The sequence below is a fragment of the Python bivittatus genome, unplaced genomic scaffold, assembly GCF_059951505.1.
Source record: "Python bivittatus isolate LINGU-HERP-01145 unplaced genomic scaffold, Pbiv_v1 ctg000850_np1212, whole genome shotgun sequence".
Lineage (NCBI taxonomy): Eukaryota > Metazoa > Chordata > Lepidosauria > Squamata > Pythonidae > Python > Python bivittatus.
Window position 1 is genome coordinate 15544958 of NW_028277112.1, and position 26891 is coordinate 15571848.

The 26891-nt window shown below is 38.2% G+C and overlaps 1 protein-coding gene across 2 annotated transcripts in view; it reads right to left on the reverse strand.

Moving 5' to 3' along the window:
- Positions 1-26891, reverse strand: part of CHD1 (chromodomain helicase DNA binding protein 1) — an 81296-nt gene that overhangs the window by 40437 nt on the left and 13968 nt on the right. For both annotated transcript variants that reach the window (XM_007436521.3, XM_088130290.1), the window contains exons 3-10: positions 24057-24258; positions 20258-20362; positions 19150-19217; positions 15508-15657; positions 14046-14311; positions 11867-12092; positions 7788-7888; positions 3704-3882 (exon numbers count right to left, since the gene is read on the reverse strand). In XM_007436521.3, coding sequence (XP_007436583.2) covers positions 3704-3882; positions 7788-7888; positions 11867-12092; positions 14046-14311; positions 15508-15657; positions 19150-19217; positions 20258-20362; positions 24057-24258 — 1297 coding nt within the window. The remainder of the gene's footprint in view (positions 1-3703; positions 3883-7787; positions 7889-11866; positions 12093-14045; positions 14312-15507; positions 15658-19149; positions 19218-20257; positions 20363-24056; positions 24259-26891) is intronic.

Sequence of the window (26891 nt, forward strand, 5' to 3'; positions counted from 1 at the left end):
GAGTACAAAAAAGCGTAATTAGTGTAGAAAATCCCCCAAATATGAATATTTTGAGCTTGAAGCAGCCATTTCCAGTATTCCAAACTCAAAACACACTTCTGTTTTGAATGCTGTTTCAAATGTTCTCAGCTGTTCCAGGCAGTTGATCGAAGTTTTATCTTGTACCTGTATCTTGCTACAGAGATGGCAGTTTCTGCTTTAATTTCTCCCTCTCTTCCCTGCCTAGGGACGGTACAGCAGCAAGCACCTGTACTCATCTCTATTGCCTTTGGTTTATGGTTGTGTGTTTGTGATGTGATCTGAGGATCAGAATACTGGAGTAAAATAACAGGCAGGCATTTAAAAACATGGCACAATGAAAAACCATTCTAGATCTGATTACAGTTTGCTGAGAAATTAGGACCAGGACTGCTGCAAGGGACCATGCCAGTTTTCTTTTTCAGTTTTGAAGCCAACGTAAGGGCACCCATTAAAAGGAAGAGAGGTCTTATCCTCCTATCCACTTTGCTTTTCAATTTAACCTCTTTAGGACATAGCCCCTCAAGCTCCTCCCCCAGGAAGACCTACTTCCCAATTTTCCGGAATTAGATGTTGCATATGTACTAATAGTGATAAGACTGCTGTGTTTACTGCTGGATATCACACACATAATTCAGGCCTTCTTTTCTTTTAAATGCAGAGTAACTCCCCCCACCCACCTGAATTTAGGGCTAGTACAGTCAATGTACTATGTACTTCCCCCAATAAAAATTCCAATTCTAAAACAGTCATGAATGGGAGATATAATAGAGCAGTTAAGAGGAAGAAACATAATGAGACAGTGAATTAAATCAAATTCTACTGGTTATGGGAGAGGAAAAATGACTAATGTAAAGAAACTTGATTTTGGAAACATGCTTCTCATCTTGTGGCAGCAATGGTGCAAACATATGACCATGTTGGGAACCCCTGGCCCCAGCAGAAGCATTCTTCCTCCTGTCAGAGTGAAGCCCTTTTCCTTCTGTCACAAACCCATGGGGTGAGGCTGAAGGTCATCAGGAAGAGCAGCTGCCTATTCCTGAATCCTAGAGCAGAGCTAGTGGTGATAAACCAGAACCAGAGACTATCACAGCAGACCATAATCCAAAAGGCATCCTGTCAAGTAATTTGCCATCATTGTCCACAAACTGCACCTGATTATGCAGGAAGGCCTTAGCCTGAAAATGACCAGGAACTTTTCACTAGGCACTGAGTTGCCATAAGCATTCTTACAGATACCATAAAAGTGTTATAATCATTTCCACAAATATGAAGGAGAGACAGAACATATAGATTAATGTTAAATCAACCTCTACCTAAATGGCAGCTGACTGCAAATGATACAATATAGCATGTGACTATGTCTTGAGGCCCTTTGAGAATAGACACTCAATGCCTGAAGCAAGGTTTGTGCTTGAATTGTTCTTTGCAACATGTTTTTAAGCAGAAAGAGATGCACTAATCCAGGTTCTGCTCTTGGTTCCCTAGGGAAATTTCAGGGAAACCTGGCCTTGAAGAATGGCAGGGCCTCAGCAGCCCAACTTCACACTGGACCCAATAATAACTGAAGACCTTAAATGATGAGTATTTGTGCTTGCCAGTTTGCATGACTGAACGTTTAAAGGGAGCATAATCCATACTGACAATCTCTGCTGCAATAGCTGAAGCTGGCAACCTGGAAATCAATAGTTCCCACACTAGTGATAGTTGTGATAAGTTTACATAACATATCACAACCACGCAAAGCCTCCAAACAATATGCAAGAATCTATTAATGTGGATGGGTGAGAGGAAGAACTAAGCATTAAACATCTGTAGATAAGTGATTTTCTGCAAGCCTGGATGTGAAGCCTAACACCTGCTGGAGATTCTCTGGTTACAGAAATGGCCCAGGGTCAAGGAAAGGAGACCTGATTGCAGAGAGGAGGATTGTTCAGTGACTACTCTATCAGCAGCAGCAGCCAGGATAACTGTTCTGGTATGGGATTCTTCTTAGCCCAAACATGCCAACTTCACCCTGGGTTAGCACTCTTGATATATAGTTAATGAGAAATGGCACAGTCTAGTGGCTCTCCCATAGCACAGAATGCTCTTTGCTACACTACGAGTGAGCCAAAAGAAGCTGAGATGACAGACAAGTTTGGGGCAGCTGATGACAATCTGGCAACAACTGTCATGCACATTGTCTCTTCCCATTAACCAGCATCCTAAGTGATGTTCTACAGGCAAGCATATTTCCCAATCAGCTATTGGAAGGGTCCTATAGGCTAGTCCCTTACTTTAGTTTTAAGACTGTTAATAGCTGCCTACCCACCACACAGGTACGACTAAAGATGAGGTTTAACTGCTGTCTGTAAGACACCAGCTCACCTGATCACACAGAATAACTTATACTAGGATGACAGCTCCACTTGCAATTTCATGCCATTGCCTGGTAAGGTATTGCTGTCTTTTAAAGTACTCTTTACTACAGGGAAATTGGGCTTCATTTGGATACGTTTGCATGTATGTAACCTGAAACAAAGCAGGTAAATATAGGATGAATATAGGTAAACAAAGTAGTGTGTGCTTTACATATGTGTTAGTAACATTGTGAAGTTGTAAATTTAAACACTATAATAACTATGTTGGTGTGACTGATTTTCTGAGTGTTTACGTATGTCCACTCTGTACTTATTCTTATGCCTCGCCAATATTTTATTTGATAGTAGAACCTAGAAGTAGCATGTATTATTATTTTGCTGTCATAATCTGTATGCCAACACCAGAAAGGATAATGGAGATATTATTACAAAACAATTAAAAGCCCAAGGTATTACTTCAGAGTTTTCAGTGAGAGGGAAGCTTTGATGATGATGATGATTCTGCCTTTTTATATTCAGTTGCAAGAAAAAGTATGTGAACCTTTTGGAATTTCATGGTGTTCTGCATTAATGGTGTTATTATTTTAGGCACATTATATTTGTCAATACTCTTGACTTAGATGACGGTCAGATCACATTTTATGACAAATTAATGCAGAACACCATGAAATTCCAAAAGATTCACATACTTTTTCTTGCAACTGTATAACTCAAGGTGGCAAACATACGTAATACTCCTGCCCCCTATTTTCCCCTATTTAAATTAGCCTGCTACTTTCTCAAGGTTTCTTTACAGAATTTAAGTAATTCCACTGTTACCTATGGGTATTTTTTAAAGTTTTCAAAAATATTTTAAACAGCTTCCCTCTTTCCAGTTTTTCTATAAGTTGGTTAACCAGAAGCAGTCATTATGGAATGCCAACCTTGTGACCTGTGGTTCAAAACAAGGGACCAAGGGGCTTGTTCTGAGTTTCCATTGTTTACTATGGCTTGAATACCTGTCCCAAAGGAACTCAACCAACTTGGAACATTCTGAGGAGGAATGTTCTGTTTCAAACCTGAAACAAAATACACTTTCAGTATTGGCATATTCCTAGATGTTACAGGGAAAGGCAACCTTGAGCTTTATTCCTTGACTATATCATCACTTATGTGCCATATGTTTATTTATCTTGAGGTCCACTCAACTCATATTTATTTATTAGATTTACACCTGCCTTTATTTATGGACTCCTATCTGTACTATGAATACACCAGACACAGAATAATATTTTCAATGTTAAATATGATACATTTACCAAAATAATTTAAATTTTACCTACCTTACAGTCCTTAAATGGAGTGGTCTTGGACTGATTTCTACTAAAATACTCATCGATGCGTGACTGGAACTTTTTTGCAATGAGAGCTCCATCTTCCCAGCTGCATTCTGAGTAAGGGAGACCTTGCCATTTACAATAATAATCTGGATAACCTGCTGCTGACTTCTGATTAGAATGGGCTATAGAAAACAAGTATAAAAATGAAAAGCAACATTACCATTGTTCACCTAAATAATTTAGCATAAACGAGAGGTTGCACACAAAATCTGAATAGGACACAATATACATTTATACTGGTGCTGGGTTTAAATGGGATGTAATTGGGTAACAGGGAATGATTTGCAAAAAGAGATAAAAAAAGAAGATGGATAAAGTGACAAAGAAAATGTCTGAGAGAGAATGGTTAATTGGTTGGAGATCTGTGGATGGGAGTTAAAAAGTTGAGAGTAGGAATTGGACTAAATGGACAAAGGAACGAAGCAGGGAGAAAGAGAGACAGGGGATAAAGGTTGGGAAAGCCAGGAACACCTCAGCAGTTGGTACATGGCAGAGGACATTGGCAGTCAATTGAAAACCTACAGGTAGTTGGTAACTGCACTGGGATGGGACCTTTACAACCTCGCTTGGCTGGCCAGGGGTTGAAAGATTTAATTGAGTGTCAACAGTGTATTGATGATACTAACCCCAAATTGGCAGATGACCTCACCCAGTGGTTCCACGTAGATGTTGAACAGGTGGGCAGAGAGTTAAACTCTGAGGTATCTTACAGAGGAAGGGTCTAGGGAATGTCCTCTTCTCCCCAAAACCAGAACCAAAAGTGAAGCGTATGTAGGCTCCAAAGGGAAAGGTGGAAAACTGGATAGTTTGAACTGATTGGGAAGTAGGAAGAAATTGGGTGGACTTATGTCAGTTGTAGAGAGCAGACAGTGCAAATCACCCTCCCAGAGAGAGGTGGAGAGTAACAAGAATGGTGGAATGCTCTCCCACAAGAGGAGAGGGAGGAGCCACAGGGAGAAAGGGTTGACTGAGGTTGGAAGAATATAAGGAAGTGAGTAAATTGGCCAACTTCATGAGTTATCAGAATGGCGGGTGGAAGGGGGTAGTGAGGAGGGGATAGCATCAAAATGGTGATGGGCATATATGACAGGAGGTAGGGGGTGAGCTGCCTTCAGGGAAGGGGAATCTCTACTTCAATCCCCCCCCCTTCATCTTTGTAACCAAATAGTGGGAGAGTGCTGTATCATGGGCTCCAACTGGTGCTACTGAATGCCAAATTTGTCTGTAATATACCCTTTCTCATATTTTGATCTTGGATGAGTAGGCAGATCTGGCAAGTATCACTAAGATACAGATACAAGAGAGAGTGAGCTCCTCTTGGAGATGTGCCCATCTGTGTATCAACTATGCATCAGGCATAACCCCATGGTAATGGTGGAGGGGGAAAGAGGAGGAGGAGGAGGAGGAGGTGTTATCTAGGAGATTGTACAATGATCAGAGATAGTCTTCCACATACAGTGGGGCAAGAAAGTATTTAGTCAGCCACCAATTGTGCAAGTTCTCCCACTTAAAAAGATGAAAGAGGCCTGTAATTTTCATCATAGGTATACCTCAACTATAAGAGACAAAATGAGAAAAAAAATCCAGAAAATCACATTGTCTGATTTTTAAAGAATTTATTTGCAAATCATGGTGGAAAATAAGTATTTGGTCACCTACAAACAAGCAAGATGTCTGGCTCTCACAGACCTGTAACTACTTCTTTAAGAGGCTCCTCTGTCCTCCACTCGTTACCTGTAGTAATGGCACCTGTTTGACCTTGTTATCAGTATAAAAGACACCTGTCCACAACCTCAAACAGTCACAGTCCAAACTCCACTATGGCCAAGACCAAAGAGCTGTAGAAGGACACCAGAAACAAAATTGTAGACCTGCCCCAGGCTGGGAAGACTGAATCTGCAATAAGCAAGCAGCTTGGTGTGAAGAAATCAACTGTGGGAGCAATAATTAGAAAATGGAAGACATACAAGACCATTGATGATCTCCCTTGATCTGGGGTGCCACGCAAGATCTCACCCTGTGGGGTCAAAATGATCACAAGAATGGGGAGCAAAAATCCCAGAGCCACACGGGGGGACCTAGTGAATGACCTGCAGAGAGCTGGGACCAAAGTAACAAAGGCTACCATCAGTAACACACTACGCCGCCAGGGACTCAAATCCTGCAGTGCCAGACGTGTCCCCCTGCTGAAGCCAGTACATGTCCGGGCCCGTCTGAAGTTTGCTAGAGAGCATTTGGATGATCCAGAAGAGGATTGGGAGAATGTCATATGGTCAGATGAAACCAAAGTAGAATGTTTTGGTCTAAACTCAACTCCTCGTGTTTGGAGGAGAGAGAATGCTGAGTTGCATCCAAAGAACACCATACCCACTGTGAAGCATGGGGGTGGAAACATCATGCTTTGGGGCTGTTTTTCTGCAAAGGGACCAGGACGACTGATCCGTGTAAAGAAAAGAATGAATGGGGCCATGTATCGTGAGATTTTGAGTGAACACCTCCTTCCATCAGCAAGGGCATTGAAGATGAAACGTGGCTGGGTCTTTCAGCATGACAATGATCCCAAACACACCACCCGGGCAACGAAGGAGTGGCTTCGTAAGAAGCATTTCACGGTCCTGGAGTGGCCTAGCCAGTCTCCAGATCTCAACCCCATGGAAAACCTTTGGAGGGAGTTGAAAGTCCGTGTTGCCCAGCGACAGCCCCAAAACATCACTGGTCTAGAGGAGATCTGCATGGAGGAATGGGCCAAAATACCAGCAACAGTGTGTGAAAACCTTGTGAAGACTCACAGGAAACGTTTGACCTCTGTCATTGCCAACAAAGGATATATAACAAAGTATTGAGATGAACTTTTGATATTGACCAAATACTTCTTTTCCACCATGATTTGCAAATAAATTTTTTAAAAATCAGACAATGTGATTTTCTGGATTTTTTCCCCCATTTTGTCTCTCATAGTTGAGGTATACCTATGATAAAAATTACAGGCCTCTCTCATCTTTTTAAGTGGGAGAACTTGCACAATTGGTGGCTGACTAAATACTTTTTTGCCCCACTGTATGACTAATTTGTGAGTTGGGGTTCAAGGGAAAAATTGGTGTGTTGCTATTGTACCAGCTTCCCTGTTGCACAACTTTTTCATTATCACTACAAGGTTGGTACTGGCCTCTCCAAGACTTATGTTTTTGGAAGATTTCAATCTGCCTTCTCAAGGGGAATGAGAAGCAGTTCATGGCCACGATAAAAACCATGGGCTTGACCCAGGAGATCATGTGTCCAACTCATTAAGAACCCATACATTAGATTTGGTGGGCTTTTTTTTTTTTTTTTTTGGAGGGAGGGGAGCAGCTGAGATATGAGGGACACCTCCAACCCTTGTCACAGTCAAATCACTCTCTAGTTTCCATGAAACTAATCAGCACCATGGTCTTCCACAGAGAGGATGGAACCATTACAACCACTGTCCTAAACATCTAGTTTCCTAGGGCACTTCTTGAGGATTTTCCCAAAGCCCTGGTGAGCAGTTCTGCAGGATACTTGGTCTGCCTCTGGAATAAGGGGCTGATATTGGCAATTGACAGGATTGCTCCTGAACAGCCTCCTCCAGGCTAGCAATCCAATAAATGTTTAGTTTACTGAGGTATTCCAGGAGATAGAACAGGAGCTAGAGATAGCTGAAATCTGCTGGCAGAAGACAAAGGATGAATGTACCCAAATATGGATCATCTAAAATGGGTAAGAGCTTAAATTTAAGCTTATACTGTGAAAGAAAGAGTGGTGAAGCAGTCATACTTCTCCACTCTTACTGCATCACAATTAGCTAGTCAGCATTTTTTAAAGTTATCTGGTCTCTTTTATGGAAACCCAGGCTGGAAGTTATTTTTAACAGTTCAGATTCGTTATGATTAAAAAAGCCTTTAAGTCTAAGCAAATAAATAAAATACATTTAAAAGAATGATTTATATAAGTATTATGAAATTAAATTTATTTATTTGAATCATGCATGTTTCAAGTTTCAATCACCTACCAATAATTCTCTCTACAATTTGATACTGTTTATGCAAGTCATCTGTAAGCTCTTGTTGACAGTTGTAATATTCCACATCTTCTGGAGAAGCATTTTTTAGCCTGGAAAGAAAATATGTACAATGTTAATGACATCATTAAAAAAGGAATCATTCTTACAGATTTTAAGGTATCAAAATACTCTATCTAAGGAGCAGGCAACAGCACCATATATGGCTTTTACAGAGTTATGACTTTCAGTGGTTAGGTCCCAAAGGGTAATATGGACACTGTGGTTTCTTGACTTTCCATTGGTATCTCTGCGCAACCCAAAAAACTCTTTCTTAAATATTTAGACAAAAAATTAGGATAATATGAAAGATTATTACCTAATGCATTTATACATTATCCTTCTGACAAAATACTAAAAATGGTTTATAATTTCAGAGTATGAAGGAGGTCTGTAAAACTCTCTCCCTCATGATTTTTAGAAGATCTTTAAAGAGTTTGATTTCACAAGCCCTCAAACCTAGTTTGACTTACCAGCATCCATCTTCAGGGAGGGTTGATTTATTATTTCAGTTTTCACTAATTGATCTCTACTATTTTTTAAAAAATTATTCATTTTTTATTGTATCTTTTATTTATTAATACATTTATATGGCCTCCCATCTCACAAAAAAGTGATTCTTTATATTTTAAAATATAACCCACCAGGGACTTTTGGTTCGGCTTGGCTATGAAAACTCTAATATAAATGAATAAAACAAACAAATACTACAAAAAAAAGAATAAAAGCAGAAAGAGAAGACTAGTTAACAGTCACTTCAGGACCTGTTGGCATGTGCTTCATGGCCTAGGCTCCAATCTTTTCCTTACGTTACAGGAACTCTAGTCTCAGGAAAGTAAGGACATGGGAAGAATTTTCAGCTCACATATCAATGTCTTTAGATCTTAGCTAGGGATATGAAAAAGACTGGAAGTAACAATGCACAAAACATTCCATATATAAATTGTTCTATGTGTGGAATAGCTAGCCTATGCCTGAACTCATATATGCAGGGTTTGATCCATAATCAGAATGAAACAGGATTGTTTCGTTCTAGATATGGACTAAAACACCGCAATGTCTCAGACAGAGTGTATGGATAAGAGTGTGGAAATACTACAGCTAAGGAATTTCCTTGAAAACAGCATGTATGGAGATCAGCAGCAATGGCTGAGAGAAAGGAAGGGGCTGGGAAGATCACTGAACAGACAAGCTGGTGGGATAGGCTGTGCTGGGAGCCTGTTACTAATTGATGAAGTAATCAGTATCATAATTAGAAACATGTATACAGGTTAGTACACTGGCAGTGGTGGCTAAAGTAGGGTAGGGAAAAGTGGGGAGGCAAAATTCTGGGAAAACAGGTAGACAGACTGGTAAGACATGAATTGATAGTGGCTGAAAGGAGACAGGGGAGAGCAAGTGCTGCAAAGATAGGTGGGTTGGCACAAAGACCACTTGGAAGAAGATGGGGTGACATGCACAAGCTTTGACTTGCTTGCCCTATAAAATATTTCCAGGATCCCTCTGGATTTTGTTTCAGCTAAAGCTTGAAACAACTAAAATGTCTGGGGTTTTGTTTCTGCTGAACTGCAGTTGACCCACAATAGTTCAGTAGAATTTCTGGAATCCATGATTTCTCTTTAGTTTTTTAAAAAAAGATTTTCTATTTCATGTACACCCCCTAATTGGAACTGTATTCACATTTTAATGACTACACATAATTGAGCCAGAACAAAATTATATTGAATATCCCTTTTTCATATAGTTAAAAATAAGACACCATCTTGCTATAGATTGAAATCATTCCGTTTTTATAAAATCAATATTTTAACCAATATATAACTTAACCAGCAAATACTATTGCTAAAAAATCAGCAATGTATTTTCCAATAATATTGCATAGCTAACATTAGATCTGTACTTTTTCTCAGTAAAGAGTTTTCAGTGTTAATTTTTTTTACACAATTTGTGCAACATGAATCAATGCAAAGAATAATTCTCTTATTATTTCCCAAAGCAGAATATGGCAGGAGATATATTGTGCAGGCCTATACATGTCAGAAGCAAATCACACTAAGTTCAGCAGAATTTTCTTCCTTCTTACACAGGATTCCATTTTAAGTCATTGTTGGGTAAGACAAAAATTAGACAGCTTTTTAGAATAATGTCATCTTCCTAAATGTTTAGGAATCATCATAGATACATATTTTCATCCAATATTTTTTAAAAAGCTCTAGTATAGAGCTATACAGCTTAATTTTATGTTTATTTATTATGAAACATTTTACATTCAAATAAAAGCTATTAAGCCTTCTGCTAATCCAATGAAGATACCCTGAATTTGGGGAGCAAGAGCACTGAGATACCTTGAATTTGAAAATGTAAATTATTTAATTACATTTGCCTTATATAGTACTGTGCAAAAGTTTTAGGCAGGGGTGAAAAAATGCTGTAAAGTAAGAATGCTTTCAAAAATATATATTGTAATTGTTTATGTTTATCAATTTACAAAATGCAAAGTGAGCAAACAGAAGAAAAACCCGAATCAAATCAGTATTTGGTGTGACCACCCTTTGCCTTCAAAACAGCATCAATTCTTCTAGGTACACTTGCACACGGGTTTTGAAGGAACTTGGCAGGTAGGTTGTTCCAAACATCTTGGAGAACTAAGCACAGTTAGTAACCAACAACTACAACCTTGGATGTAGGCTGCCTCAAATCCTTCTGTCTCTTCATGTAATCCCAGATAGACTCAAAGATGTTGAGATCAGGGCCCTGTGGGGGCCAAACCATCATCTGGAAGTGATGTTTGTTCCTTGTTCTTCTTTACACTGAATATAGTTCTTAATGACATTGGCTGTATGTTTGGGGTCATTGTCCTGCTGCAGAATAAATCTGGGGCCAATCACACGCCTCCCTGATGGTATGGCATGATGGATAAGTATCTGTCTATATTTCTCAGCATTGAGGACACATTGATCGTGACCACATCAACTCCATTTGCAGAAATGCAGCCCCAAACTTGCAAGGAACCTCCACCATGCTTCACTGTTGCCTGCAGACACTCATTATTGTACCGCTCTCCAGCCCTTCGGCAAACAAACTGCCTCCTGCTACAGCCAAATATTTCCAATTTTGACTCATCAGTCCAGACCACCTGCTGCCATTTTTCTGCACCCCAGTTCCTATGTTTTCATGCATAGTTGAGTCGCTTAGCCTTGTTTCCATTTCAGAAGTATGGCTTTTTGGCCATAATTCTTCCATGAAGACCACTTCTGGCCAGACCTCTCCAGACAGCAGATGGGTGTATCTGGGTTTCACTGGTTTCCGCCAGGTCTGTGCTGACGGCACTGCTGGACATCTTCCGATGTCAAAGGGAAGTAAGCATGATGTGTCTTCCATCTGCTGCATTAAGTTTCCTTGGCCGACCACTGCATCTACTGTCCTCAACGTAGCCCATTTCTTTGTGCTTCTTCAAAAGAGCTTGAACAGCACATCTTGAAACCCCAGTCTGCTTTGAAATTTTTGCCTGGGAGAGACCTTGCTGATGCAGCATAGCTACCTTGTGTCTTGTTGCTGTGCTCAGTCTTGCCATGGCATATGACCTGTGACATGAAACTGTCTTCCACAACCTCACCTTAGTAGCAGAGTTTGGCTGCTCCTCACCCTGTTTTAAGCCTCCTACACAGCTGTTTCTGTTTCAGTTAATGACTGTGTTTCAACCTACATGAAATTGATGATTATTAGCACCTGCTTGGTATAATTGGTTAATCATACACTTGACTCTAATCCTACAAGATTCCTGACTTTGTGCAAGTGTACAAAGTGTACAAGTGTAAGAAATGATGCTGGTTTGAAGGCAAAGGGTGGTCACACCAAATATTGATTTGATTTAGATTTCTCTTCTGTTTGCTCACTTTGCTTTTTGAAAGCATTCTTATTTTACAGCATTTTTTCACACCTGCCTAAAACTTTTGCATAGTACTGTATATCATTTAAATATTATACATGCTCTTATCAATATGTTATGATAATTTGCAATAAACACTCACCAGCGTTTTGTTTCCTGATCCTTTTTCTTATAGTTGTCCAGTTTTTTCATTCCTCTAACATTCTGCTGCTTTAGGGTTTCTTCAGTTTCCCAGGTATTATGAATATGGGACCAACCTTTCCATTTAATCAAATACTGCATGTCACCAGGTTCTTTTGATTTATCATACCCTGCATTTGGATCTCCATCAGCTTCAACTGCATAGATAGTGGTTGTAGCACCAGTTGCTGAAAAAAAGAGAATAGCCATAGTTTTATAAAACTGCAATCCTATACAATTATTAAATAGAAGATAAAATAACAAATTGTTTTAAGATACAAACTTCTGTGGGCATTTCATGCAATAACACTGGTGTAGCTTTGTGCAATTAAAAGTTTAGCAGAAATTACATTATTGTGCCAAAGACCTGATTAATGTGATTACAACCAATCGAAAACAAACTGCAGTGACTGCTATCAGATACCAAGTCAGGTTCAAGAACTTGCTGCTGGAATATAAAAGCCTAAAAAACTGAGGTGCTGATTAGCTGAAGTTTCCTTTTCTATAACATGGTAGGAAATCACTAGCATACAGGTAGACCTTGCTTACCAACTGCCTTGTTCAGCGACTGTTCAAAGTTATGACAGCGCTGAAAAAATAACTTTACGACCAATGCCCGCATTTACCACCTTTGCAGCGTCCCTCAGTCATGTGATCACCATTACAGTTAGTGCAAGTTGTCCTGTTATTCCCCCCCCCCACCTTGCAGAGTGGAGAGATTGGAGAGGAAGGGATTGCAAGACAGTAAGCAGGCACACAATGAGGATGGGTGGCGTATAAATTTAATACATACATACATAAATACACATTGGAAAGAATGTGGAGGCGCCATTAGCCCTGAGCAGGTTTGGGGCTTGGAGCCGTAAGTGCGCTATTAAAACAGCCGATATATTCCCCATTGTGTACCTGCTTATTCTCTTGTCATCCCTTCCTCTCCAATTTCTCCACATATTGAGAGGGGGGAGGAAGGAAAAAACGGGTCAGGCACAGGAGAGATTGCCTAGAAATCACTTGTTGTTTTTTTTTCCCACCTTGCAGAGCGGAGAGATTGCTTAAACAAGTGGGGAAGGGGGAAAACAGATCTCTAGGCAATCTCTCCTGTGCCTGACCTGCTTTTTATTCCTCCCCCCCTTGCAGAACTGAGAGATTGGAGAAGAAGGGATCACAAGTAAGTAAGCAGGCACACAATGGGGAATCTACTGGACTATTTGTGTAACATGCCCAGGGCTGCCAGCTCCACCACATTCCTTTCAATATGTATTCTCCATTGTGTGCCTGCTTACTCTCCTGTAATTCCTTCCTCTCCAATGAATGTAAAAACAAAGATTAATTTCCTTCTTGCTAATTATCCCAGCACCAGGGTGAGCACTCCAAAGGGCAGGGGAGTGAAGAAAAGGAAAGCACAGTCGCAGTCACATAATTTCCCACTTAGTGACTGCTTCACTTAATGAAAGAGCTGCTGATTCCAATTATGGTCGCTAAATGAGGATTACCTGTAATTAGAGGTGCACTGTTTGTGCTCCAAACAGTTAATTGCTACCTGCTGGTATCACTCAGGAGGAGTTCTCAATGAAGACTCTTACCCTCTCATGCCTGGCATTCAACAGGGAGCAACCTAGTTGTGTTTTAGATGCCCCTCCCCAAGATCTTTCTTCAACCATGCTTTCCTTAGATTAATTGTATATATCTATATATATAAATATATGTGTGTGTATGTGTGTGAGAGAGAGAGTGTATGTATGTGTATATTATATATATACACACACACATATACATACATACATATATATGCTTTAGTTGTTTGTAATCCTAATCAACAGAAATTGATTAATCAATCCACATATTCAATAGTACAGCTCCTGAACAGAAGAATACCCCATGTAATATACAAATAATTTTTAAGCATGCTAAAGAGAGTAAGTCCTTTATCAATAAAATTAGTAAACTATCAATTGTTTCATAACATATATTTTCTCAGTTATTTTACACAGGAAAAAATATGTATTTAAATGATATTTTAAGAAACTTCAATCCATATGGATTCTAGGCAGCCTACAACCATTCAATGTACAATGCAATAAAAGCAAAACAATTAAAATAATAATAATGGAGATATTTTACTAGTGCAAATTAAAGATTACCTCCTTTTCGTCCAATGCGACTATCCATAAATTTTTCAATTGTTTCAAATTCATCTTCTTCAGGCTGTGGGACATCCTCTCCACAGACTTCTAGGAGATCATCTGAATCTGTTTTTGCTTCTTCAGCTTCTTTATAACTAACATTTACTGTTGCCTGGCGGCGAGAACCTCTTTTATCATAATCATCATCATCATCATCATCATCATCTGATGAGTCAAGCTGTCTTTTTTTCTGCACTGTTTTCTTTCCAATTTTTTGTTTTATTCTTAAATAATAAAGAAGAATAAAAAAAATAGCCTTTCAAAGTATTCCCCAGTAAATGCCTAGAAAAATGACTGGTGACTACTCTTAGAAAACTGTGGGCTGTACAAATACTAAGATTTTTTGTAAACTTCTTGAATAAAAACTTGGAAGCTGTAAAGTAGCAAAACAAAGCAACTTCACTGTTCTAACATCTACTTATAAATATTTTTCTTCATCTATAATAATTCCAGCCAGTTCATTCTCACAGAGAACAGGACACAGTACACTACTGAAATAAATGAGGAATGTAGTTTGAATACTGAACCATGCACAGCCTTCCAAAGTGATCCAAACACCGAATGATTTCTCTACAGCATTTATTTTCAAAGAAAGCAGCTGGAACCTAAGCTATGATGCGTGTTCCATGTACTCCCTAGAATGTTAAATTAATATATCAACTATCATTTGGAACCAAAAAAAGTTATCCTGAGTTAAAAAAAAAATTGTCATGTACAAAAGATGGACAAATTCAATAAAGCAAATTCAACTAAGAAAATCAGATAAGCAATTCTGCTGACTTTTCAGCAGTATCATCTAGAAAATTATCAGAATAGCATGCTCAAAGGTTCATTAAGTGAAAAGAATGCCTAGATTCATAGTACTACTAAATTGTGCAAACTGAGGGAACAGCTTGCTAAGAAATAGACCCTTGCAGGGTGCCTACTTTCATGACAGATGAATAGGATAAAGTAACAGCTCATCTGTCTTCTGGTTTAGAGAATGAGCACAAATGTTAATTCCCTCTAACACAGCTTAAACTATCCATAAAATCTCTGAGATAATATATCTATTTGAGGGAACAAGTTGACGATATGACCAGTTGATGACAAACTCTGTGGGGACTAGTGCCAACTTCTGCTCATTTCTATTAGAGCACAAATCCTGATCAAGATGTTGTCAACCTAATATTGGACTTTGGATCTTCTGAAAACTGAGATCTTCATTTGTTATTAGAAATTTGCTCATCTAGGCCATCAGTTAAGTGTTTATTTTCAAAATCCAGCTTCTCAGCACATGGAGAGATAACTTACTGAGTAAACATCTGGATGACAATTTATCAAATTTGTACCCTGCTGCAATCCCAAAGGACTCTTTAAACAAGACTCAAAGGAAGGATATCCATATTAACTTTTACATTCTAAAGTAGTGGTTACATACCTGCTTGGAGGCTTCCTGCTTCTCACTTTATTTTTTGGTTCATAATCAGATTCACTCTCTTCACAACTACTTTTATCTCTGCTTTCTTCCATATCAGAATCTGAAGCAGTTCCCGAAACAGATCCTGATCCAGACATTTGCCAATCTTCACTATTCAGGTTAAAATTACAGAAAAAAAATTTGAATATCTACATTTAGTTCAACAGAAATTTTAAAATATATATTCTCATTCTGCTCTAAAAGTAACAACGAAAACATTTCAGTATTGTGTTTCATAAAAAGAGTACAGGCAGTCCTCACTATCTGGCCACAATAGGGACTGGAATTTTGGTTGCTAAGCGATTTAGTCATTAAGCTAATCAGAGCTGATTTTATGACCTTTTTTATGATGGTCATTAAGGAAACCACTGTGGCCGTTAAGTGAATCACTTGGTCGTTAAGCAAATCCAGCTTCCCCAATGGATGGTTTTTGCCGGAATTCACTTAACCACGTGATTTGTTTAACAACTGTGATGATTCGCTTAACCTTTGTAAAAAAGGTCGCAAATCACAATCACGTGACTGCGGGGGTCATAAAGTACTTTTCCCAAAGCCGTTGTAACTCTGGACTATCATTAAATGAACGATCATTAAGCGAGGACTACCTGTATTCGTATCCACCATATTTTGGAGCAATAGTGAACCTTGCAAAATTTACTATAAAATGTTTACACGAAAAGGATGCAAAGAGTTTTAAATATATAAAAAAATATTGTTTTACAATTAGGTGAACTGAAATGAACAGTTAAAATAGTATTTGTGTGGTATAGTCATGTGAAAAAGAAAGTACACCCTCTTTGAGTTCTATGGTTTTATGTATCAGGACATAATAAAAATCATCTGGTCCTTAGCAGTTCTCAGAAGTAGGTAAATACAACCTTAGATGAACAACAACACATGACATATTACACCATGTCACCATTTATTTTACAAAAAGAAAGCCAAAATGGAGAAGCCATGTGTGAAAAACTAAGTACACCCTTACTGCTTTCATAGGTATGAAGAGGCTAAGTAGCAGCCAGATGCTGCTAATTAAATTCCCCTGATCAACTGATCATCAGCAAATGTGACTACCTCTATAAAAGCCAAATTTTTAGGAGTTTGCTGGTCTTGAGCATTGAAGTGTGTGTTAACACAATGCCAAGAGGAAAGACATCAGCAATGATCTTAGAGAAGCAATTGTTGCTGCCCATCAATGTGGAAAGGGTTATAAGGTCACTTCCAAACAATTTAAAGTCCATCATTCTACAGTGAGGAAGATTATTCACAAGCAGAAAACATTCAAGACAGTTGCCAATCTTCCCAAGGGTGGATGTCCCAGCAAATTCACCCCAAGATCAGACTGTGTGATGCTCAGAGAAATTGCAAAAAATCCAAAAGTTACATCTCAGACTCTACAGGTCTCAGTTAGCATGTTATATGTTAAAGTTCATGACAGTACAATTAGAAAGACTGAACAAGTATGGTTTGTTTGAAAGGGTTGCCAGGAGAAAGCCTCTTCTCTCTAAAAAGAACATGGCAGCATGGCTTAGGTTTGCAAAGTTGCCTCTGAACAAATCACAAGACTTCTGGAACACTGTCCTTTGGACAGATGAGACCAAAGTGGAGATGTCTGGCCATAATGCACAGTGCCACATTTGGCGAAAACCACACATTGTATATCAACACAAACATCTCATACCAACCGTCAAGCACGGTGGGAGAAGAGTGATGATTTGGGCTTATTTTGTAGCCACAGGACCTGGGCACCTTGCAGTCATTGAGCCGACCATAAATTATACCAAGGTATTCTAGAGTCAAATGTGAGGCCTTCTGTCTGACAGCTAAAGCTTGGCCGACACTGAGTCATGCAACAGGACAATGATCCCAAGTACACCTGCAAACCTACAACAGAATGGCTGAAAAAGAACAGAATCAAGGTGTTGCAATGGCCCAGTCAAAGTCCAGACCTCAACCCAACTGAAATGCTGCGGTGGGACCTCAAGAGAGCTGTGCATAAACAAATGCCCACAAACCTCAATGAACTGAAGCAATGTTGTAAAGAAGAGCGGGCCAAAATTCCTCCAGAATGATGTGAGAGACTGATAAAGTCATACAGAAAACGATTACTTCAAGTTATTGCTGCTAAAGGTGGTTCTACAAGCTACTGAATCATAAGGTGTACTTCGTTTTTCACACATGGCTTCTCCATTTTGGCTTTCTTTTTGTAAAATAAATGATGACATGGTGTAATATGTCATGTGTTGTTCCTCATCTGAGGTTGTATTTACCTACTTTTGAGAACTGCTAAGGACCAGATGATTTTTATTATGTCCTGATATGTAAAACCGTAGAACTCAAAGAGGGTGTATTTTCTTTTTCACACGACTGTATTTCAACTACATATAACTTTGCAGCTTTTCATATGACAACACTTACCACGAATAATTTAACATTCATTAACATAACACATTAACTAAATTACTTACATTAATAACTGCTATAATAACAAACAATGTTAAATCTAGGGAAAAGTAGCATTTACATAGTATATACTATTGAGAGGCTGTTAATTTACATTTTCTAGATTGTGGTGTATGGGCTGGGGAAAACTAAAATAATAGAAAATGAAAAAACACATAATTTATTTGCAAGCTGCCTGAGAAATGCCTGTTTTAAGGACAACGAATAGATTTTAGAAAAATAAAACCAAAAAAGATAGAATGTTTAACAAAATAGCCATATTCTTCTATCATTCCTATTCATATTAATGAATTCTTCAAGGATGCAAACATTTGAAAGATCTTAACTAAATATTTTTTCTATCTCCAGCAAGTATCCTAAGTCTCAGCATTAGTCCTGAACTTTGAACATGAGGCAGTGGTTCATTCCTGCATTTATAATGCTCTTCTCTACTATTACTTTGAACATCTCAGAAATAAAGAACAGTTTTGGAATAATTTAAAATATATTTCTTATACTAAAGGACCTGTAAACTGAAGCCCATTAAAACAATCCTTTATTATGTTCCCAAGCTGGGGGAGGTAGAGCCCCTCCATATTGCATTATGCATCAAATATTTCTCAGCATCTTTTAAATATGACAATAAGAGCAATCTACTTCCTAGCTTCAAAATCAAGAGGTGGGAGGGACAGCACTGCCCTGGACTTGTGGTATGTATCTAAAATTACATACAAAAGAATTTAGTGTACTATCAAAGACAAAAACTCAATGATCCCTACATTAGAAAAGTAGTAGGATCCAAGCAATACAATTCTGCTGGCTAGTAAAACCATCCAAAATTTGTAGACTCTTTAATACTGCACAAAATCATTTGACCAAATTACACTTAATGCTCTTTAACTTGCTGAAAAGGAATATAAACTAGTCAATCACACTTTAGTTCCTGCTATAATTGTCTGATCTTCTCTCATCAAAATGCTTCCATGAAAATCCTGACATGTGATTATATAGGAAATAATACAGATGAAGAAGCATAAGAATATTACTCCCTGGATAGCAAACAAAATTTTCTCTGAAGATAACCTTGGCATTAGTAGGCATGAAGTAAATGAACTAAGTTTTAAGAAGCAAATTTTAATTTTTTAATTCTTTATTTCCTACTCTTTATGCTTCTTCCTCTTGATTTCATTAGAAGAGTCATCTCCAGAATCTTCACTACTTGATGAATCCTAAAGAGTAAGAAATATACATGAACTTTATTACCACCTCAGCATATTTACATTTTTTTCATTGTTATGAAGGCAATCTGCACTATAGTAAAAGATGAACGAGCTTTGATGCAATTTAAAATGCACCATTTATTTATTCATATGCTATATATATTGTGGAAATAAACTATAATTTCTGGACTTTCAGAAGAAAAATAATTTAGTAATGAAACAAATAACTAGAATATTCTGTACTGTTTAAGAGGTTCAATTACATTTATAATAAAAAGGACTGCAACTGAGTAGATGTATCTCCTGGGTCCCAGAAGATGACTTTGTTTGGTGGAGCACACACAGAGTGTACCCTCTTTGCTTGATTGCACTAGATGGTCAGAAACAATTGGAAATAAGTGGTCCCGCAGATAGCCTTAATAGATACATTAAAATTAATGTTAATAAAATTAATGTGATATTTATTAAGACATTAATAAAATGTGTTAGAAAAGGTGTTATTAAATTTCTCTTGTTTTTTGCAACCATAAACTAACACAGCTGTCCTCCTACAATGTCAGTTATGAATAGCATGTCTGAGTGACTATTACAGAGAGAGGCTGGTCCTTATTTATTAATTTAATAATAATAATTTATTAAATGTATATGCTGTCCGACTCCTAGAGGCTTGTTAATAAATATTAACAAATTTATAGTCACTTAATCTAGGAACTGTAGGTGGCAAACAGAAATAAAAACAAACCAAATATAAAAATCCATTAAAAGGAAACTGGGGCATGACTGCTAAAAATCTTTCTGACAATGAGTTTAACCCTCTTTTATACAACAATGCAAGTGTGTAAATCAGAATCAGGAAGAAAAAGATAGATATGGTGACAATTTTAAGGATACAATGCCATTCCAAGTAAAGAAACAATTGGTATCTAAAGAGCTTCTAGTCATAAATCTGAAATGTAACTTTTCTTTAATGAAAATCAGATTCCATTTTTTTAATGTATTGGCCAGTTTAAAAAAAAATATACAAGATTCCATCATGATTTATTATTTACCTCTTCTGAGCCACTATTTATGGATGCTGCTTTTGACTGCTGTTGCTGTTTCCTGAGCATTGCAGATCTCTGTACAGCGAGAATGCTTGGATTTGATTTCCAAAACTGAAGTGGAATACATATAAAAACATGTCAGCAGCATAACACACATATAATTTAGTACATCTCCAAAGTACCTAAGTCCACAAGTTACAGAAGTAGTAATTTTTCCAAATTGCAGAAAAAGAATAAACCTTTCTTACTAGTAATTTTAATAAAATACTGTATAAATATATATAATTTGAGCGATTTCTGAATATTCTAAGAGGTTTTCCATACAACACAGCTGGTGATTCCAATGAAGCCCTTGTCTGGTAATAATGGTAAGATAAAGGCAGCAGTTACTAATATCATTTCTTAATTACTTATTTGGTTATATAGAGCCTGGAATATTCCTTGGCTTTCTGAGTAGCTCTTGGCAATGAAGTGAATCAGCAGATAGCTAGAATGTAGGTAGCATAATTCCTGCAGTGAAAACAACCTAGCACAAATAATAAAGGACAATCATGCCTGCCATGTGGTAGTGACAAAGAGGGCCTACTTCTCTACCATCTTCAATCTTCAATAAATTACCCAACAGTGCTTTCTGAGTAGTGAGTGGGCTGCTTCAGGGCTAATCCTGAGAAGTTCTAAGCTGACCCACCAATTAGTTATGGTAACACTGAAGATGCTACTTGCATCCACTCCAAATTATGTAGCACAATTAGAGTAGCCCTACTGAGGTTAAGGGGCATTTTTAATCAGAGTTTATGGAATCTATTTCAGTTACTGCAGTCTGAAGAACTAGGGAAGATATTTGTGGATATGAAGCAAGCATCTAAAGAACAGGTAGGTAATTGTAACAGTGTATAAAATCTAAGAGCATTTAACCAAATGGTTCCAGGAAGTGGTTAATACCTTTTTATGTAAGAGTTATTATTCCTACTCCTTTGAAAGAGGCCCTTTCTGGACCTTGAGATTTTAGGTAAGTACTATCCTTTTTTAGACAAATAGGGTAGTGGCCAGCAATTACAAGAATGCTTATAAAAATATGATTATCAATGTCAATCTGGCTTCAGCCTGGATAAAGCAATGAAACAGCCCCAGCTGCCATAACTAATGATTTTGAAGTAGAAAGTGCTACTATATCAATTATTTAAGAATGTCCAACTCACCCACCCCCAGTAGTGCACAAACCTGCATACTAAGATTATCTGGAGATGTCCTACCCATGGTTCCAACTGGATAGGATCTCACCTTGTACAAATAATCCTTCAACATTAATTCTAAACACAATTATCTACTTTTTTCTTTAAACCTCCTATAGTATCATCAGGCATGTTGGACTAAAGTGTCTATTGCAAGGTAACTTCCAAAGCCTCATTTTTATTACTTTTATCACTGACCTATGCAAGATTTTTGAAGCACAAAATGAATAGCTCAGAATGCTAACAATAATACTGTGTTTGTTTAAAAGTAAATAAAGCTTAATGCTATGACTTCAACAGCTAGTAAGCATTGACAACAAAATCAAGCTACCGTTAAAAAAATAATTCCAGTAGGTCACCTTTCTTGGGGCGTTCTATATGTTTTATATGAACTTTTTTTCTTTTACTTGTATAGTAACAAAGAGTATTCAACAGGGCTCATTCAATGAAGTTGTATCCATCATGCTATAAAAAAAGTGTGTACTAAGTATTTCCTTCTAAACTTTCACAGGTGTTGGCAAGGAACTTAATACTTTGTCTGCTACAATAATAAAAGAAAAATAAATATAAATTGATGATTGTCTCAGAAAGAGGAGTAAAACTATAAGCATACTTTGACAGATATCCCAATTTCAACCAGTTAAATACAATGGCATCTTAACAAGGACGTACCTGGTGGCAGTAAGAGCAGCAAGCCTATTTCTCCACTCTTACTGCATCTGCAAATAGCAGACTAGTGGCCTTGTTTCGGATGACCAAATCCTTCCTTGGTAAGGAAGTGTCAGGAAAGCCCTTGCAGGGTAACTTTGGGGATTATTCTAGGCATCGGTCAAAGTCACTCAGATCGTTCTGGAATTGGACACTTAGACGGACAGGATCTATGGAAGGACCTGAGGTATGGTCTTGGCTGCTTATCCGGGAGGAGTTTCACCCAGTTACCACTGAGGAAGCATACAAGGTCCTTGGAGCTATGAGCTCTGTCACCTAAGATTCATGTCCCTCCTAGTTGGTCAAGGCCAGCTGGGAGGTGGCATGTAGTTGGTTCTTGTTTAGTGAATGCTTCTCTGAGGGAGAGGCAGGTTCCACCTGCTTTGAAGGAGGCTATGGTCCATTCACTCCTCAAGAAGCCATCCTCAGACCCAACCATGCTGGACAATTTTTGTCCAGTTTCCAACCTTCCCTTTTAGGGAGGGTTGGGGAGAAAGTAATAAGATTATGGGGGCCCTGGAGGAAGCAGTTTATCTGGACTGTTTCTTGTCAGGATTCAGGCCAAGTTATAGTACTGAGCCAGCATTGGCTGTACTTGTGGATGACCTCAGGAGGGCTCGAGGCGGATTCTTACGTGGGGTGCTTCAAGGCTCTCCCTGCTCCTATTTAAAATCTACATGAAACCCCTGGGTGAAGACATCTGTCAGTTGAAATAACATCAATATGCTGATGATATTCAGCTTTATATTTCCATTGTCGACCCCACAAATGACACTGTCAAGTTTCTTACTTAGTGCCTTAAGGTTGTGAGTCTACATGGGAGAGAACAGGCTAAAGCTCAACCTTAGTAAAAACAAGAGCTTTGGGCTCCCTGGATCTGGTGATTCTTTATCTTTCACTTGATGGGATAGCATTCCCCCAGAGTTGGTGTGCAATCTGGGGTCCTCCTGGACACACAGCTCTGCTTGAAGAGGCCCTATGTGGATTTATTTTGTGTGCCACTTGCACCTTTTCCTGGACTGGTAGGCTCTGCTCATGCCTTAGTCACTTCCTGGTTGCATTACTGAAGTGCACTCTACCATAGGGTTGCCCTCGAAGAACACTCAGAAGCTTCAACTAGTGCAGAATGCAGCAGCACATGCAATCTTGGGAGCTGCAAAATTCACCCATGCAACACACAATGTTGTGTGATTAGCACTGGCTTCCACTATGCTTCTGGATGCAATTCAAGTTGCTGGTTATTACTTTTAAAGGCCTACATGGCACAGGGCCAAGTTATTTGTGGGACTGTCTACAGGGTGGGTACATGCTACAGGGTGGGTACACTTCAGGTCTCCTCTATCAAAGAGTGCCATCTTGTGGGACCAAGGAGGTGTGTGTTCTCTATCTTAATGCCTGCCCTATGGAACAACTCCCACCCCCAAGATTCAGATGGTACTGACCCTCTTGGCCTTCTGGAAGGCTGTTAAAACCTGGCTTTCCCCCCAAGGGTTAGGGTTAGTATGTTAGGAGAGCTTAATATATATGTGGGTTTTGTGGAATTGTTATGCAGTGCCTTGGTCATTTACTCAGGTTTTTTATCTCGTACTGTATTATTTTAATTGGTTCTGGGTTTTTATATTGTTTTTATATATACTGTTCATTCTCCAGAGTTATGTACTTAAAATGTGCAGCTATATACACACATACATATAAATAAAAATGCATGTTGTGCAGTGCTTTTATCGAGTACTTTTTCCAGCATTGCAGTCTATTCTAAAGCAAAATAACTGTAAAATTTCCAATTCTGTTCCAGATACTCAATTAACACAGTATGAATTTAAAATGGAGTCAGTTATAAATAATTCATAAATAATTAATTTTACCTCAGCTCCATCAACCTTTGGATGTTTAGCTTGGACTTTCTTTTCCTTAGATGTGTCAGATTCTGATTCTGATTGACTACCAGACTCTGAGCCAGAGTCTGAATCGCTGCTTCCCGACCGGCTGCTACTTCCATTGCTACTGCTTCCAGAACTTGAACCAGATCCAGACCCAGATGCTGACCCAGAATCATCATCTGATTGGCTACAATTATAAGTTAAGATTTAGGAAAACTAGGAAAAGGCAGAAAACAAATATTCATTCATAATTTTAAAGCTCCTCAATAGAGTTAAAACAATACGTATAGAAGATCTTCAGTAAGTTACATCTCAGACTGTGCTCCCATGAAATCTGTGTCAATCTATTCAAACATTCCACTCAATTCAAATAGTAAATTAGATGTTTGAATAGTTGCCCTTAGAAAAGTGGAGAAGACACAGCACTGAATGATTTCAGGCATCATGTTGCTAGGCAACTGAGCACTTCATTCTGAACTCAGTAATATTAATAGCAGCAAAGGGAACACTGGCTTAATTCCTCCTCCCATAGTCTGGTTACCATGCTAATCATGAAAGAAGAGAATTCTCTTCCTCCACAATTAGCATGGAAACACAGTGATCCTCTGCCAGCCTTCATCTGAAGTTTTCTTTTATGGCAATCACTGAGAGGTTAAAATACTTTTGCAAGCCAGTAATTTGGGGAAGCTTATTTATAAGCTGCTTTATATTTCAGTTTCTCATATAGAGCTTTGTAATGCTGATTTAATGCAAACATAAATAAAAGCATTTGGCTAGATGCACTGATCTGTGCCAAGTTTGTTCAAATCTGTCCCAAGAAATTTTCATAACACAGCAACTAAAACACTCCTGCAAATATGCACTGCTATCATGTCTCCAATATAAAGCACAAATATATTCAAAATGTTCAACATGTATGCTTATATAAAAAGAGATCTATCTACCTTTCTGTCTCTCTCTGAAAAAAAAAATAAAGCAGAGGTAGGCAACATGATGCTCAAGGACAGCCCACTATGCCTCTAAGAACTTTTCTTGATGCCAATCCCACTGGACTTTTTAAAAAAATCACTTAATTTAAAACATTAAATAAGTTGTTGGCATGCTATGAAACAAAGCACTAGCCTCTAGCTTCATATTTATTTACAGAAATGTCTTTGGGTCCCACATCCTCACACTGGTATGGTAGGGAAAAACCCAAAGAGTTAGTTTACCTTCTTGTAACTTGGTGTTTTGTGTCTGGTCAAATCTACTATGGCAGCCTATTTATGAACAGTTTCCCATTTGATACCTACAACCTGCTCCCAAAATGCCAGATGTTTCCTCAGTGAGTCTCAAAAATTTTAACTATTGTTGCTCTAGAACTATCAATGTTTTAAGAAGATTCCCTTGACAAGCAAAATTTAGCATACTGTCCACCTTTGTTACATAACAGAAAGATATATCACTTTTTCCAACGTTTGCAACAAATTTGGTTATAAAGATTCCATGGTTATTGACTGTATTCAATCATAATATTTATTGTTATTACTGTTTTACTACTACTACTACTACTACTACTACTATTATTATTATTATTATTATTATTTATACCACCCAACTCCCAGTGACTCTGGGCAGTTCACAGATAAAAATCATACAGAACAATGATGCAATGATAAAAATAAAAAATGGCACAAAAAGTGGCACAAACCAAACAACCAAAGCAAACCTATATTACTACCCGGGGTGGGGTAGGGGTTCAAACACCTTCGCCAAAGGCCTGGGCAAAAAGCTAGGCCTTCAAAGCTCTCCAAAATACCAGCAGAGTAAGTATCAAAAATCTTTTCAACTTTTTTTAGACTTCTGTTTTTATGAACCCCAGTTGCCGTAGCAAATACAGAGATCTGGAAGCCATAGTCTAACCCATCTAGAGTAGAGGTGCTCAACTTCAGGCTTATGGATACTTGCAGTCTGCAAAAGCCTAAGGGGCAGCTCCAGTAACCTCCAAACATTGTTACCAGATTGTAATGCTTAATGTGATTGAAAGAAGAAATAATTAAATACATGACTAACAAATAATCACAGTAGGTACATGTCATTTTAAACGTAAATGCAAATTAAATTATATTTATTTCTAAGTGATGTTATTAGTAACAAGATTTTTTTTTCATCCTAGCATTTTTCCTGCATGCACAGGATCCGTTTATTTTTCAGATCAACCGAAAGTTTATCTGTTGGTTGTGACAGGAATTGACCAACCGGCTTGTCCCGAGCCTGATGTCAGGGGCTGAAAGAGCGTGACTGGCCCAAAGTCACCCAGCTGGCTTTCATGCCTAAGGCAGGAATAGAACTCAGTCTCCTGGTTTCTAGCCTGGAGCCTTAACCACTAGACCAAACTGGCTCTCATTGTTATTAGTAATAAAATATGGTTGTTATTCAAGTTATTTCTAAAAAAATGAGAAAAGGTTAATCTAAAATATCTTAAATTTCTCTGAATTATTTGAATATTATTGCTTAACAAGTTAGGTTAATTATGACACAAAGAGAAAACAGGACATGGAGATACCAGCCCTTAGTTTTTCATGCATTTCTATAATGGTAAGCTACAATAGAAAAATATCATTGGACTTATTGGGACATGTGATAACTGAGTAACTTTAAAGGTACAGAGTAACAATGATAGTACAGAAATAAGATACAAATTACTTTTAGCCCCTTTTAGCCCCTTCACACTCATGAAACTGCTCGACTGAGAGGATGCCGTCTTTCCACCACAGAAAATAGATCTTCAAGATAAATCCAATTATATATTTTCCTGTTGGTGGAGTGTGGCATTCAACA